The sequence below is a fragment of the Coffea arabica genome, chromosome 11c, assembly GCF_036785885.1.
Source record: "Coffea arabica cultivar ET-39 chromosome 11c, Coffea Arabica ET-39 HiFi, whole genome shotgun sequence".
NCBI classification, from domain to species: domain Eukaryota; kingdom Viridiplantae; phylum Streptophyta; class Magnoliopsida; order Gentianales; family Rubiaceae; genus Coffea; species Coffea arabica.
Genome location: NC_092330.1, coordinates 41,654,798 through 41,668,202, shown reverse-complemented (window position 1 = coordinate 41,668,202; position 13,405 = coordinate 41,654,798). Strand labels below are relative to the sequence as shown.

General features: G+C 35.7%; 2 protein-coding genes across 2 annotated transcripts; one reads left to right on the top strand and one right to left on the bottom strand.

The window, feature by feature from the left end:
* Positions 1-230: 230 nt before the first annotated feature.
* On the bottom strand, positions 231-4,957 carry LOC113716516 (probable WRKY transcription factor 4). The gene is made up of 4 exons (XM_027240894.2): positions 4,246-4,957; positions 1,666-2,381; positions 1,401-1,559; positions 231-904 (listed from the first exon to the last, which is right to left on the bottom strand). Exons 1-4 carry the CDS (start codon positions 4,669-4,671, stop codon positions 625-627), a joined length of 1,581 nt encoding a protein of 526 aa, XP_027096695.1. The 5' UTR covers positions 4,672-4,957; the 3' UTR covers positions 231-624.
* A 5,797-nt stretch (positions 4,958-10,754) lies between these two features.
* LOC113715585 (cell division topological specificity factor homolog, chloroplastic-like) lies at positions 10,755-13,195 on the top strand. Its single transcript, XM_027239822.2, has 2 exons — positions 10,755-11,030; positions 12,354-13,195. Exons 1-2 carry the CDS (start codon positions 10,941-10,943, stop codon positions 12,969-12,971), a joined length of 708 nt encoding a protein of 235 aa, XP_027095623.1. The 5' UTR covers positions 10,755-10,940; the 3' UTR covers positions 12,972-13,195.
* Positions 13,196-13,405: the final 210 nt, after the last annotated feature.

Here is a 13,405-nt window from a genome sequence, read left to right as displayed (position 1 = left end):
TCACATCTCTCGAGAAACTAAATCTTTACTCCAGTGATGATTTATAAGCACAAATTAGAAAGAGAACCGACTTCAATAGGCAAATGATTGCCTCACCAATTAACATGATGCACAGCTGTGATACGTTGCAAAGTTGATGACTTGAGAGCTTGTCAATTGAACCAGCACCAAAGGGAACAAGGATGTTTACTGTAGTATTTCAGCCCCAACAGTGGAAATAGATCAAGAAGTAAGAAACAGACATGGATTTATATTTTGTCAATGAAAGCAAAAGCTGAAGTTCAGATCCCGACATCCATCCTCATTTTCCAAGTGCTACACCAACATCCACTCTTGCCACACAAGCATTTACAGAAAGAATGCACATAGATATAATAACCTTACAATGACTACATATAAAAGGAATTTCCAACAAAATCTATGATTTCTCTACTTATGTTACTAACTCCTGTGTCGTTCTGTATTTTGGACTTAAAAAGTATGCGATCTTGGATGAAGTTAATGCCTCAAGCATGAGGAACAAACATAAATAGCATTAACTTTCGCCTTCCTCTGACTTGTGTATCATATTCATATCAACCAGCTTTCCCGTTGCTTTTCTACCTGGTCTTCACTCATCAGAATCTATGTTATTTGTTCTTCCTTAAACCTTAAGCTAGCTATTGGCTGTTGCCCATTATTCTTGAATTCAGCCCTCCGAGTGAGAGACTGATTATTAACAAGAGTGGTAGGTGGCTTCAATTCTGAAGCCATACTGGCAGTGCTGTGGCTGCTGCTCTTGGTTGCTGGAACATCATGATTATGTTTACCCTCATAAGTTGTTATGACAGCTTTTGGATCACTAGCAGCTCGCTCAACATGCTTACGAACATTGCACCCTTGGCTGGTGCATTTGTAATAGCTTCTGCAAACAGCAATAGCATAGTTAGACCCAATAATCCATGGAATGTACACGATAAATGGTGCTTACTACTTAATATAGCAAAATACTACACACTCTGTTAAGGACAACAATGAAAATTTGTAGCCACAAGCCAATTAACATAATCAATTGATTCACGCCCAATATCCAAAATTAGCACGGAGACTCACATACACTCCCATACAGAGACAGAGACAGAGACAGAGAGAGAGAGGGAGAGGGAGAGAGAGAGACAGATTTCTCAGACAAAATCATCCAAAGGCGGCTAGTTACATCTTAAGAGTTGATTACTCTGTTGCATCGCAAATATGAGCAAGTGGACTGGATTGCCCTATGAATGAATTATTCATCAAGGACTCCTTTTGCCATAGTAATAGATTAAACAACCAAAATTACGGAACCTCACTAAGAGATTCCTGTAATCAAGTCTCCCCAAATGTCAATTCAACTCAGAGATCATTCTAAAGAAAGAAATTACCTTGGGTAAGGGTTCCCTTTAACAACTTTCTGGCCATACTTCCGCCACCTATAGCCATCATCTAACAGATCAACTTCACTTGTTGTTTGAACAATGATCCTTGGTTCTGTAACTGTCCTGTGGGATGAGGCAGGCTCTGATGTCTGAACTTCAATATTCCTGCACAAAAAGTATAGAAGTATTAATTAGCCTACCTGGGAGTAAACAACTCGTGCACTGTTTAGAAAGTGATGGGCATAAGGCATTGTAAGAAAATTAAGAATACCTTCGCTTTGATTCTGGTTCATCGTTATCTCTTGTCCCTACTCCATTTTCCGCATTGCCGACTTCCTCACTGTCACTAGATCCGGACACTTGTTCAGGCGTTGCTTGGCTTGATTCCTGGTCTTTCAGTGCTAATGAATGAGAAGGGAACCCCTCCCTATTCATATTCAAGTTTTCACTCCTACCCATGGATCCCAATTCAGAGTTCCCCTGAAGATTGAAGGTTCCATTGGGATTGCCAGAATCTTTTGCCCGCTTCATATGTTGAGGAGGCTGATGGTTGTGCTGACCTTTATATATAATCTCAGTAACTTGGCCATCATGAGACCTTTCAACCTTCTTCTTGACAGGACAACTTGGATGCGTGCATTTGTAATAACTTCGCGGATACTCACTGCCCTTCACCTGTTTTTGGCCATATTTTCGCCAGTTGTAACCATCATCGGCAGGTTTATCAACTGTTATGGAAGGCTGCAATCTTTCATCCGGTTGTGGAACATCAGATGACGCTTTAATGATGTTAGGATCGGGTACCGGAGGCAGCATCTGCTGGGGTGTGGTTGTACTCGACGTCAGCGATTGAAGCTGTGATGAGGGAGGAGCAGGTGCTGAAGACAAAGACGGATACTCTGCTGGCGTTTGCATGTGGGCCTCACCTTGTGCAGCTTGAGCTGTAACTTGAGCTAGGACTTGCTGGTGGGACAATCCAAAAGCTCCCTATTTTATCCAAAGACTAGACATTAATAGTTGAGACAGGTCAAATAAAACTAGTTGTGAACTCCAGACACTAACAGTTGAGGAATGTCAGCATTATCAGTGTGCAAGCCACATATACAGTTGTACATCCGAGTGCGTTTCATCAATAGCATGAAATATCACAATATTTGGCTCCAATACACCTAAAAAGGTATATCACTACAATGAAGGATGCCATGTTCTATACACTTATCATATGTGTCTGCCCATCTTATAGAGACGACACCAACCCCCAAAAAAAAAAAAACTTGACAGAAGACGCAGTAGGGAAAAATGAAATCAGAAAAGGGGATGGAATGCATATTCAGAAGGGGAAAAAAATCCAAGAACCAAAAGAAAGAATTTAGCCTTATGGTGTAAAAAGTGCTTCAATGAAAACCAAAGAGAAGATTAACAAACAATATTTTGACTCAACTTCACCATGGACGTCTGACCTTCAGATACCAAAATGGTATATGCATGTAAATACATGGAAAAACCGCCTAGAAAGAAACACAAATGTACTTTTAAAAGATACTATTGGCAGACACATGAATAGCTTCTACTGCAATCATATGATGCCTGTCAGTATAACAATATGGGATGATTACAAAGAAATAGAATAGGGAAAAAAAAAACTGCAGCTTGTGCATTTACTGTAACTTGACTCATCCATGCCATTTAGTTTTCTTCCACAAAAAAATTGAACTATTTCACATTTATAGAGTTGCCAATTTCAGCACCTTTGAAGGTCTACTAAGTGATGAACTATCATTGAATGTGTTTGCCTCTCCACTGGATTACATAAAAGTCCAAAACTTACTTTTTCACAGAATTCTTGAAAAATATGGTAAGGTCTAAGCCATCATTTGTACTGACCTTTTCTTTTTAGTCCATCTATAGCAACTTTTGACTAAATTCACTACTCAATTTAGCTATTCAAGATGTTACCCATTTCGGCCACCCACTTACGAAGCATATGTTCTACCGAAACTCGTATGTGACACTCAACCAAAAGTCAAAAACAAATCTTTTTATTAAAAAGGAAAGATACGCTTCATTTTCTAAATTTGCGCGAGCTGTATGAATCAAATTGAAGGATTTCGTAATTGGCAACATATGCATCCAACAAAATACACGTAAAATGGTGGATTTTTAAACATAAGGCAGTATGAAAACACCCTCAATATAATTTTTTAGCAAATGACACTATGCAAAAGAGAACATCCTCATTATCATATTTAAGCAAATGACACCATGCAAAACTAATTTGACACCCAAATCTCCAGCAAAGGGATGTTTCTATTATAAGTTCTCCGTTGATAATGTTTTATTTGAACAAAACAAACAAATTCCATAAGCCAGCAACATTTGATGCTGCATTTGGTACAATCATCCAACTGCAATTGGACTTGGTATCCTATTAACTTCAGTTGACATCTCTAGGATAGAATTCTAATCCCTACTTGCTTACAAACAAGCATACCCAGAATGACTCCAAATTTGACTCAGTTCCACAGCTATGTTGCAATGAAATCCAACATGCAAGAATACTTCAGAAACTGAACTAAGGACTTCATTAATTGCGTTAATTAAAGCCGAAAAGTTGCATATTTCCACATGAAAAATGATGTGCTCTTCAAACTCCAACTCGGTATGTCTAAGTTTTAGGCACATCTACCATTTTTTTCTCAATAATTTCAGCACTGCAAAGTTCTCTATAATCAGTATCAATTATCATGATCGAACCTTCTCTCCTTAAAAACAATAATCAGGAAAATAAAAAGGCAATTAACGGAATAATTTTAGAAAAAAAAAAAGTCAAAAGCTTGATCGCTTCAAGTACCTGACCAGACGAAAAGAACCCTGGCGAGTCGAGCAAGCTAGCCGGACTCAATCCCGGCGGAACAGTAAACATCGCCGGCTGCGTCACCACCAAACCAGTAGGCCGGCTCTGCTTAAACCTAAAGTCCGCATCACCTGCACCGCTGCTGCTCACTTTCTCTCTAGAGCTAGAATTTCCCGGCTGCTGGAAGTTCTGCCTTAAAGCCGTTACAGCCACCGGCGACCCCATGGCACCGGCGAGAAGCTGCGAGAAGGAGCGGCACTCGGAGTCCGGATCGTTGTCGGAGAAAAAACTCGAAACTAACGTCATCGGGCCAGGGCTGGCACCCGGCCCGCCCGTAAAAAGACTCTCCATTGCCGTCCTCGGCGGTAAACTTATGGTAGGCCGCGTCGGAGCTCGCGATGATGATCCATCGTTCTCCGCCATTAGTTTCGATGACTTTGGCTTTTTTGACCCAAAAAAAACAAAAAAAAAAAAGAAAGTTTTCTGAAGTTTAAATTTTTATGGTAGTAGCGGCAGCAGGCTTTAGCAGCAGTAGCAGAAAACGAAATCTTTGTTTCATTTTTTATTATTCCATCGCTTTTCCTTCCTTTCTTTCCCTCTACTGAAAGTCGCCGCCAGTCGCCCGGGTTTATTTTTTGTCTCTCTCTAAAAAGGCAAGACGTCGTCGTCTTTTCCACTCTTTCTCTACTTTCTGGTTTCAGCTATATTTAGAGGATCGCAAATTTTAGTACTCGCACTAAGTAGTAAAAGCTAGAAGTCCACGCCACCGCACCCGACAAAAAATTAGCAGCTAGCCTACTAGTGCTCATCATTTTCTTTTGGGTTAATTACATTTACCTCCCCTGAGGTTTGACCATATTACCAATCAATCCCTATAATTTGTCCAAATAACGGTCTCACCCTTTGAATGATCAAACATTTAACAAAAACCCCCTTAATGCCGAAAATGCCCTTATTGAGACCATGTTGCATTAAAAAAAGAACATATTTTTATTTTATTAACCCTGAAACAATCCAAAAAAATAGAAAAATTTTTGCTTATTATTTTATAAAAATCATATCTTTGCTTCCATAAATAGTTTTGAATCAATAATTATTTTAAATCTTAAAAATGAATATTAAAGATTAGATAAATTAAAAGAAAAATTAAAAAAGAAGAAATTATTTTAATTCCTGAAGTATGGTTCAAAATGAGGAAAACATGACTTGTGCTCTCCGCAACATGTCTTGAACCACAAATTCTAACCATACTTGAGGATTTAAAATAATTGCTTCTTTTTTATTTTTCTTTCAATTTATCTAATTTTTAATATTTATTTTTAAGATTTAAAATAATTATTAATTCAAAACTATTTATGGAAGCAAAGATATGATTTTTATAAAATAATAAGCAAAAAATTTTTTCTATTTTTTTGGATTACTTGAAGGTTAATAAATAAAAATATGTTCTTTTTTTAATGCAATATGGCCTCAAAAAGGGCATTTTCGGCATTAAGGGGGGTTTTTGTTAAATATTTGATCATTCAAAGGGTGAGATCGTTATTTGGACAAATTATAGGGATTGATTGGTAATATGGTCAAACCTCATGGGAGGTAAATGTAATTAACCCTTTTCTTTTCCCCAAGAAAAAAAAGTACTCGATTTTTTAAATTTCTTTAATTATTCTCCAATATTGTATTTTTTAGGCTTTTTTTTTCCCAAAATCCCACCGAGTTTTGAGTAGATCGAGAAATAAGAATATAGCCTTGCTCTTGGTTGATTATTTTCTGATCAATTTTTGTGATACTTTCGATTGCTTTCGTATCATGATTATAGGTTTTTTAAATGATTAAAAAATATATAATCATCAGAAGAATAATTTTACTAATTCGGACCGTTCTTCTCTATAATAAGTCTCTATAATCAGATTTTATAAAATCTAAAACAATCGGAATAAGGCCTATATCCAAATGAAATCTCGGGATTTTTTTTCTATGGTAGGTTATATCTATAACTTTAATCCAATAATTTAAATTTTTTCTTTCTTTCTTGTTATTTTCTTCCGATCTCTTAAAGAGTTTTTTTTTTTTTAAAACAAACATGGGGATGATGTGGGTTGTGTCTCTCATGGGTGTCATAAATTTACAATAATTTATTGTGTTTGTCTGCGTTTGGGTGGTTACGTCGCGGAAGACTTTTGAAGGGATGAGGCTTTGACATTTGGAGGCTTGGATGGAATCTAGAAACCCCAGGCTGTATGTGGCAACACAAGTGGGCACGACTGATTGAGGGAGATGACTTGTGCTTTGGTTTAAGTAGGATTAATTTCATCGACGCCCCTCAACTATTCTCACATCCCACTTGCATTCGAAACTTTTATAATTTTTGCAATTTACTATATCTTCAACAACATGTAGTTTGTTGTAATCCACTACAATCAACAAGTGTCCGGCATGGTGAAGTTGATTTCGTCCAAGCTAGTGGTTGGTAAAGTGGTTCTTTCAACTCCTATTCTTATTTTGTCTCCATAAAACCTTATAATTTTATTAAAAAAAAAAAGTGTCGCGTTGCACAATTTTTTCTTCCCACTTAAAACTAATAAAAGCCATGTTTATACCTTATTATCAGAAATTTAACGCAAATCTCTATATATTTGTTTCCTTCGTTTAAAGAATAGGGTTGTTCGCTTGGGTAGAAGGGGAAAATGTATAATCTAGCGTTGCTTCAAACTCAAAAATTAAAAAGGCTTTTTGAGGATAAAATAAAATATGAGTAAAGGTTAAAACAGTCATTTAGCAATCATCCACGTAGGGAAATGTATTTTATTGTTTAGGTAATAAGTAATTGTATTGGATTGTGAAAATTTTATGAGTTGAAAGTAGTAAATTGTAGAAATTAAATGTTTAGGGATGCAAAATTGGTAACAAAGTCGGAGTGCAAAATGGACCTTCTAAATATGAGGAAACTAAAAACTTAACAATATTTTGAAATATTAGTACTTTTTGTCTCTTAAACACTTAAAGGAAAATTAAGGAACCAAATTCGTCCATCCTCAATGATATGATATGAGAGAAAGAAGTGACAAAAACCGTCTAAAATTCCATAACATTGACATTTGTCAAGTTGTTTGGGAGCTGGTCCCTTAGTTTTCCTTGTATCTCCAATTCTAAAAGGAAAGAAAATCTTTACTTTCTGGTGTAATAATATATTAGACATGAATGTTCTACCAGTGCTGTTCCTTTTCCTATGCTTCCTGTTGTTGACTTGTCCACACTCAAGTAGAGTAATAGAAAAATTTTTGAAATATTATTTAAAATATTTGTATAGCATTTTTTATAAAAATAAAATTTTTTTATATATTATCAGTGTATATTTTTTTTACATTAGTAGGTTTAGATTATATTATATAATATGAATTTAAATTTAAAATTCAAATCATGTATATAAAGTTGTTAGTGAACAAAAAATAACTACACTATTAATGTATAAAAAATTAATAATTTTAGTAAAAAAAAAAAGCATTACACTGTTAGTGTATAAAAATTTAATACCTTTTATAATATGATGCATGTGAGATAAAACAGTTAATTGAAAAATATGTTTGCAATGTAAGTTAATAAATTTTCGCCTCTGTTAATCAATCGTCTGCGCTGCATCAATGGCAGTTTTGTAATCGCAGTATCACGGAAAATGCGATAAACGCAATAATCATGCATGCGCGTGTACAATGTGCTGATGTCTCAAAAATTGACCCTCGAGGTCAATAGTCAAATACCCCTTTCCCAGGGAAAAAAATGAAAAGACAGTAAATGTCTTTCAAAAACCAAGAAGTCGTTAGATTTGCCACGGAAAAGTATAAAAGTCACATGGGCTAGAAAGTAGGGTGAAGCAAAGGCATATACAATCGCTTTTTTATGTTACGGGTCCGTTTGATTCAATGTAAAATAATTTTCAACGGAAAATGTCTTTCATGCAAAATTTTATCGAGAAAAATAATTACCTTCTCTATATTTTTTTTCTGCTGTTTGGGAGTAGATGGAGATTACAAATTTTTAGTGGACTATTGCACAAATGGTGAGTTTTGTTCTGAATCTTAAGGTTAGTGAAGAAGCATGAATGGATAGTCTTATGACTTACACCTGGACATGAAAAATAACTTCAGTTCATTTAGATGGGAAGTCACTTTACACCATCTAATGTAAAGTATTTTCGGTAGGAAAACATTTTTCTGGAAAATATTTTCCTTCCAAACAAACAGACCCTACATGCATTACATTTTATTTCGAAAGCACTACATTGTTATTTGAGAAAACTTTTCTGATAGCTTTTAAATTATCGTCTTTGCACAATTTTGACTTTTCAATTATAAATTATTATAAATAAGCCCTCGAATAAAAAATATTTAGTTTAAAGACTTCCGTCAATTTTGGCCGTAAGAGATGTCGAAATTAGAAGCAAAAAAAAAACCATGAAAACAGATTAAAAGTCCTTGTCGCCTGATTATTTCATCAAATTAGAGTTAGAAAAGGTGAAAAATGAAAGAAGATGGGAAGACATTAAAGTTCATGTTATTAGTTGACTTGAGATATTTGGTTTTTAATCAAATTAGGGGTTGATTTTTATATTTAGTTAGTTTTGCCCCTAATTCAGTTTCATTTAATGTCCAAAATTGATGAAAGTCCTTAAGCTAGATTTTTTTTTTCCAATGACTTATTGGTAACAATTTGTAGTTGAGAGGTTAAAACCATGTAAAGCTAATAGTTTAGGGGCTTGCCGTAAAGTTTCCTCTTGTTGTTTCATGATTTGGATGTTTTTATCATAAGTGAAACCCAAGATGGTTTTGCGAAGTGGTCCTATTATTCGATGCCAAATAACATCTCAATTATCTCAAGAAATGACCTGCAAAAATAGGTGGAGTTATATCTAGAGAAAGTTTCCACCACTGAGTAATTTGTGGACATCAAATTCTAGAGAGAGAATGTAACTCCATCTTATAGAGATTCCTGATGGACTTAACGATGTCAGCAGTGCCGGTATTGTTTGGGCTATAGCCTTATTACTTTCCTCTGGACCTATTTGGGCGGGAGCCTGGCAATTGGACCTGATCCAAAAAAGAACAAAGTTTTGGGCACAAAAGGTATAAAAATAGTTTGCTGAGGTAAAAGCGGAGAAATTCACGATTAGGAAGCGTTTGACTTGTTCATCCGTTGAATCGAATTTGAATAAGTTTTTTAATCCGGGTTTAATGTTATTGAATATAAAATGCTATTTATGTTTGACTTGATTTGTTAGCGAATCAAATTCAAATAAATTCTTATTAAATCGAGATCGATTCGAATAGTTTGGTTAATCTTTCAAATATATTCATATTAGATTTTGCACATACAAATACTTTATCTTTAATCTCCCAATTCTAACGCTATTTTTAATTTTATTTTTTTTTTCGGACGGAAGAGGTATTAAGGTTGCTGCCCGACTAATCCCCCGACTTAAAAGGAGAGGCCCCTTCCCCTCGGACACGTTAACCCTGGTGGAAGAGACGGACAACGGACGCCTGAGGAGCTGCCGTGACTAATCGACTTTGGTTCAAGCGATCATGTGGTAAGTCAACTCGCATCAATTTTTAGAACAAATAAATGTTCGTTACTACAGAAACGGCTCCTTACCGAAACTTAACTGAGATGGATTACATTTTGTATTGCATTACCTCCTAAGTTACAAAATTGTTACAAAATATTTGTAATTCTTTATTTCAAAGTTGCAAAGTGAGATTATTACTACTTCTTGAACATATACTTGTAAGTTTAGAAGAAAAGTTCAACTTCAAAGATGATTTCAAATTGAAAAGTTTAAGAATGCTGGGCCCTATATTGGCTTGTCTCAGCTTTCAACCGCAAGTTCGATTTTTTTGCTGAAACAGTCACTATATCATTCTTGAGAAATTTCACAAATTTTATCTTTTTAAGAAAGTCATTCAAGATGTATTTCATATCTTGTTAAATGAATTTTTCTGTTGTTTACTTTTAAAATATTAATTTTATATCTCTTACATATTTAAATCAACAAAATTTGATCCCAATTCCAAATTTCAATCACTTTTTTAGTCTAAAATACCACGTGATTTACGTGTGAAATTTTTTGAAGTATAAAAAGATCATATCCCACTTGTTTAAGAGAAAAATGAAATATAAATTGAGTCAAATCTTACTTTCTTAAGAGAAAAAATAAATATAGTTGAGATTAGATTTTACCTGAATCAATTTATTTGTTTTATTACAAATAGTATATAATCTTTTCATTTTTAAAGAATGACTACGTATGAGTTGTATGATAGATTCAGGATAAAATGTGATCGAACAAGCAAATTTTGTAAAATTAAAATTTTAAGAATATAAAATAAATATTTAAAAAATGAGGATGACAATTCATTGCAAAATGTAAGGGATATTTTGGACGCTTCTCTCTTTCCAAACCCCTCCCCCACCCCCCTAATAAACAACTCCAAGCGGCCTTCTCCTTTATTATTTTTCTCTTGCCAGTCTACTTCACTACTAGTGTACAACCCAAAAGCAGTGGTGAAACCAAAGAGATACCTGAAATTGAAAATCACCCAACCCAATTTGGAACAAATTTATCAAAACCCGCTGGAGGAGAAGAAAAAATAACTGAACGATAAATAGCTCAAGCCTGAATCCCAATCAAGAGAAGAAGAATGGCGATATCGGGAGATTTGAGGGTCTCTGCGGCGCTGGGCCCACATTCCATCAACCCTCTTCTTCGCTGCGCATTTCCACCTTCCAAGGTTTTCTTTCTGCTCCTTTTCTTCGTTTTGTAATTGTATTCTCTCTTTTCAGTTTGCGATGCTTGTTTAATGTCAAGGTGCTAACTTAATGGCGCTTAAAAATAAAGGAAAAAACTTTATGGCGCTTAAGGGTGTTCCCCCCCCCCCCCCCCCCCCCCGGTTGTGAACTTTATGGCCATTTCTTTTTTTTTTTTTTTTTTTTTTTACCAACCAACCCCTCTATGCTTCAGTCATATTTATGCATTTAATGCTTTCGAGTAAATATGGAAAATTTCGAAATTTCACGTTTAAATACTAATGATATTGGATTTATGCTACACCTTTTTCTTCTTTTTCTAAAGGAACATTCATGGGAAATTAGGAATTATACGATAGATGAGTCTAGCTGCATAATTTAGACGTGGTGCAGCGTTGCACTGAGCATTTTCTTTTGGTTTATAAAGCTAAAGTTTAGATGGGTGGGAGTCAAAGAGTATGCATCTATAATTTAGAGTGAGGTATCAAGTTTTTTTTGGTTGATAATATGGTGCTTCTTGTTATCGTTGTGCTTTGAATTTGTTTATGCTGATTATCCTTCGAAAGTTTCTGCTCATGAATTGCTCTGTCATATGTAGTCCACCTGCTGGTGAATTAATGGCTTTGTTTTGTTATTCTTTTATTGCTTCAAGTAGCTAATGTTTCCTTCAAGAGTTGTTATAATCTGTGAGTTTGCGATAACTGTGGAATCTGAACCGTTTAAAGCTTTTTGTATTTGAGCAAGTAAAATGCGTGAAAAGCATTCCAAGCATGCTATGGATTGATCTTGATATTTGGTCATCACAAGCATTACTGAATATTGCCTATTTCAGTATCAAGTGTACATTAGAGGAGTTTGCTTCCAACGTGCTTTTGGTCAATAGAAGGTTTATGATTCTACTAGTGCTCTTTCTACTAGTTTGGAATGTCGTGAATCCTTTCTGGTTAAACATGCTTAGGAGTCTTTTGTTGTCTTCGACACCTATTGAATGGTGCTTTATGTGAATTTTAACAAGGTTCCAATTTACTTCCTCCAGAGGGCAGATTACATGTCACTGAGTGAATACTAATTTTATACTACAATTAAAAGTTGCTGAACATAAATTCATTAAATATCTTTTTTTTTTTGGGGTGCAAGTAGTATAGCTTTCATTTGATTTTGCAATAATCTACACAAGGAGGGGGGAGTACCCCCAAGCATTTACAGCAGATATCGACCAATAGGCCTCATTACTTAATCAGTTGTTCTGATAGGTACTGAGCATCTGTATCGTTTATTGATGTCCCTATTCATTTATGGCATTACAGGTGGATTTTGGTTCTTTCCCTGGTGGTGGATCTGCTGTATTTGACGCAACGCCTAAATGGTCTCGTGCAGTACTTGAGGGCCACAATACGCGCTGTCATTCCAAACGATCTATTGGGATCTTTAGCGAACACAAGCTGTCCTCAAGTGCCATTGGCCAGGAACTTGACTACTTCCTACATAATGCCATAAACATGAACTTCTTTGAGCGGTTGAATTTGGCTTGGAAGATAGTATTTCCTTCTCCTGCATCAAGAAGGAATTCCAATGCAAACATAGCCAAGCACCGCTTGAAGATGATTCTCTTCTCTGATCGATGTGCTGTGAGTGATGAGGCAAAACAGAAAATTGTAAGCAACATAGTGACTGCCTTATCTGATTTTGTGGAGATAGAATCACAAGATAAAGTCCAGCTGAGTGTATCAACAGATCCAGACCTGGGGACTGTCTACTCGGTTACAGTTCCTGTTAGACGCGTGAGACCAGAATATCAAGAGGAAGATCCTACGGGAACAATTACTAACATCGAGTATAAAGACAATGGAGAAAATTCTGGTTCTGTCGATGTCAAGTTCGACTTCTACGTCCCAAATAAAAAATTCAACGACTTCAGCTTGTGAGATGAAGCTTTTGCCAAGCAAGGAGGAAGGGAGAGAAGAATTAGAAGAAATGCAATTATGTTGTTTGCCAGTAGTGATATCATTTCTAACTTGGTTTTGGTCTTTGCTATCTCCTAGAATTGTTACAAACTTGTAGTCTTGCTACTCTTGTATATATTTACAATTTCTTGCTTAGGTTGTTGGAAATATGGGTAAATGTGAGAGTTGACGTTTCTTTGCAGTAATGGTCGTGCATCCATGTTTCGTGCACATCATGGCTGGTGTGTCTTGGTTTGTAGGAGCAAAAACATTTAGGCCTTGGAAATTCCAACAGTTCCCCATTGTGCTGTATCCTGCCCATCTGACCTCACATTTCCTTCTTTACGGCCATTCATTTTGCAGAGGTAGTTGAATACTCATGGGGGCAGTACTTCTGCCAGTTGTTTGGTGACCTG

Bases quoted from the DNA above. Each gene is read 5' to 3' on its own strand.
- LOC113716516 (XM_027240894.2), bottom strand. From the start codon at position 4,671: ATGGCGGAGAACGATGGATCATCATCGCGAGCTCCGACGCGGCCTACC. The intron at 2,382-4,245 runs GTACTTGAAGCG...TGGATAAAATAG, and splicing joins GGTTCTTTTCGTCTGGTCAG to GGAGCTTTTGGATTGTCCCA. The intron at 1,560-1,665 runs GTATTCTTAATT...CTTTTTGTGCAG, and splicing joins GAACCAGAATCAAAGCGAAG to GAATATTGAAGTTCAGACAT.
- LOC113715585 (XM_027239822.2), top strand. From the start codon at position 10,941: ATGGCGATATCGGGAGATTTGAGGGTCTCTGCGGCGCTGGGCCCACAT. The intron at 11,031-12,353 runs GTTTTCTTTCTG...ATGGCATTACAG, and splicing joins GCGCATTTCCACCTTCCAAG to GTGGATTTTGGTTCTTTCCC.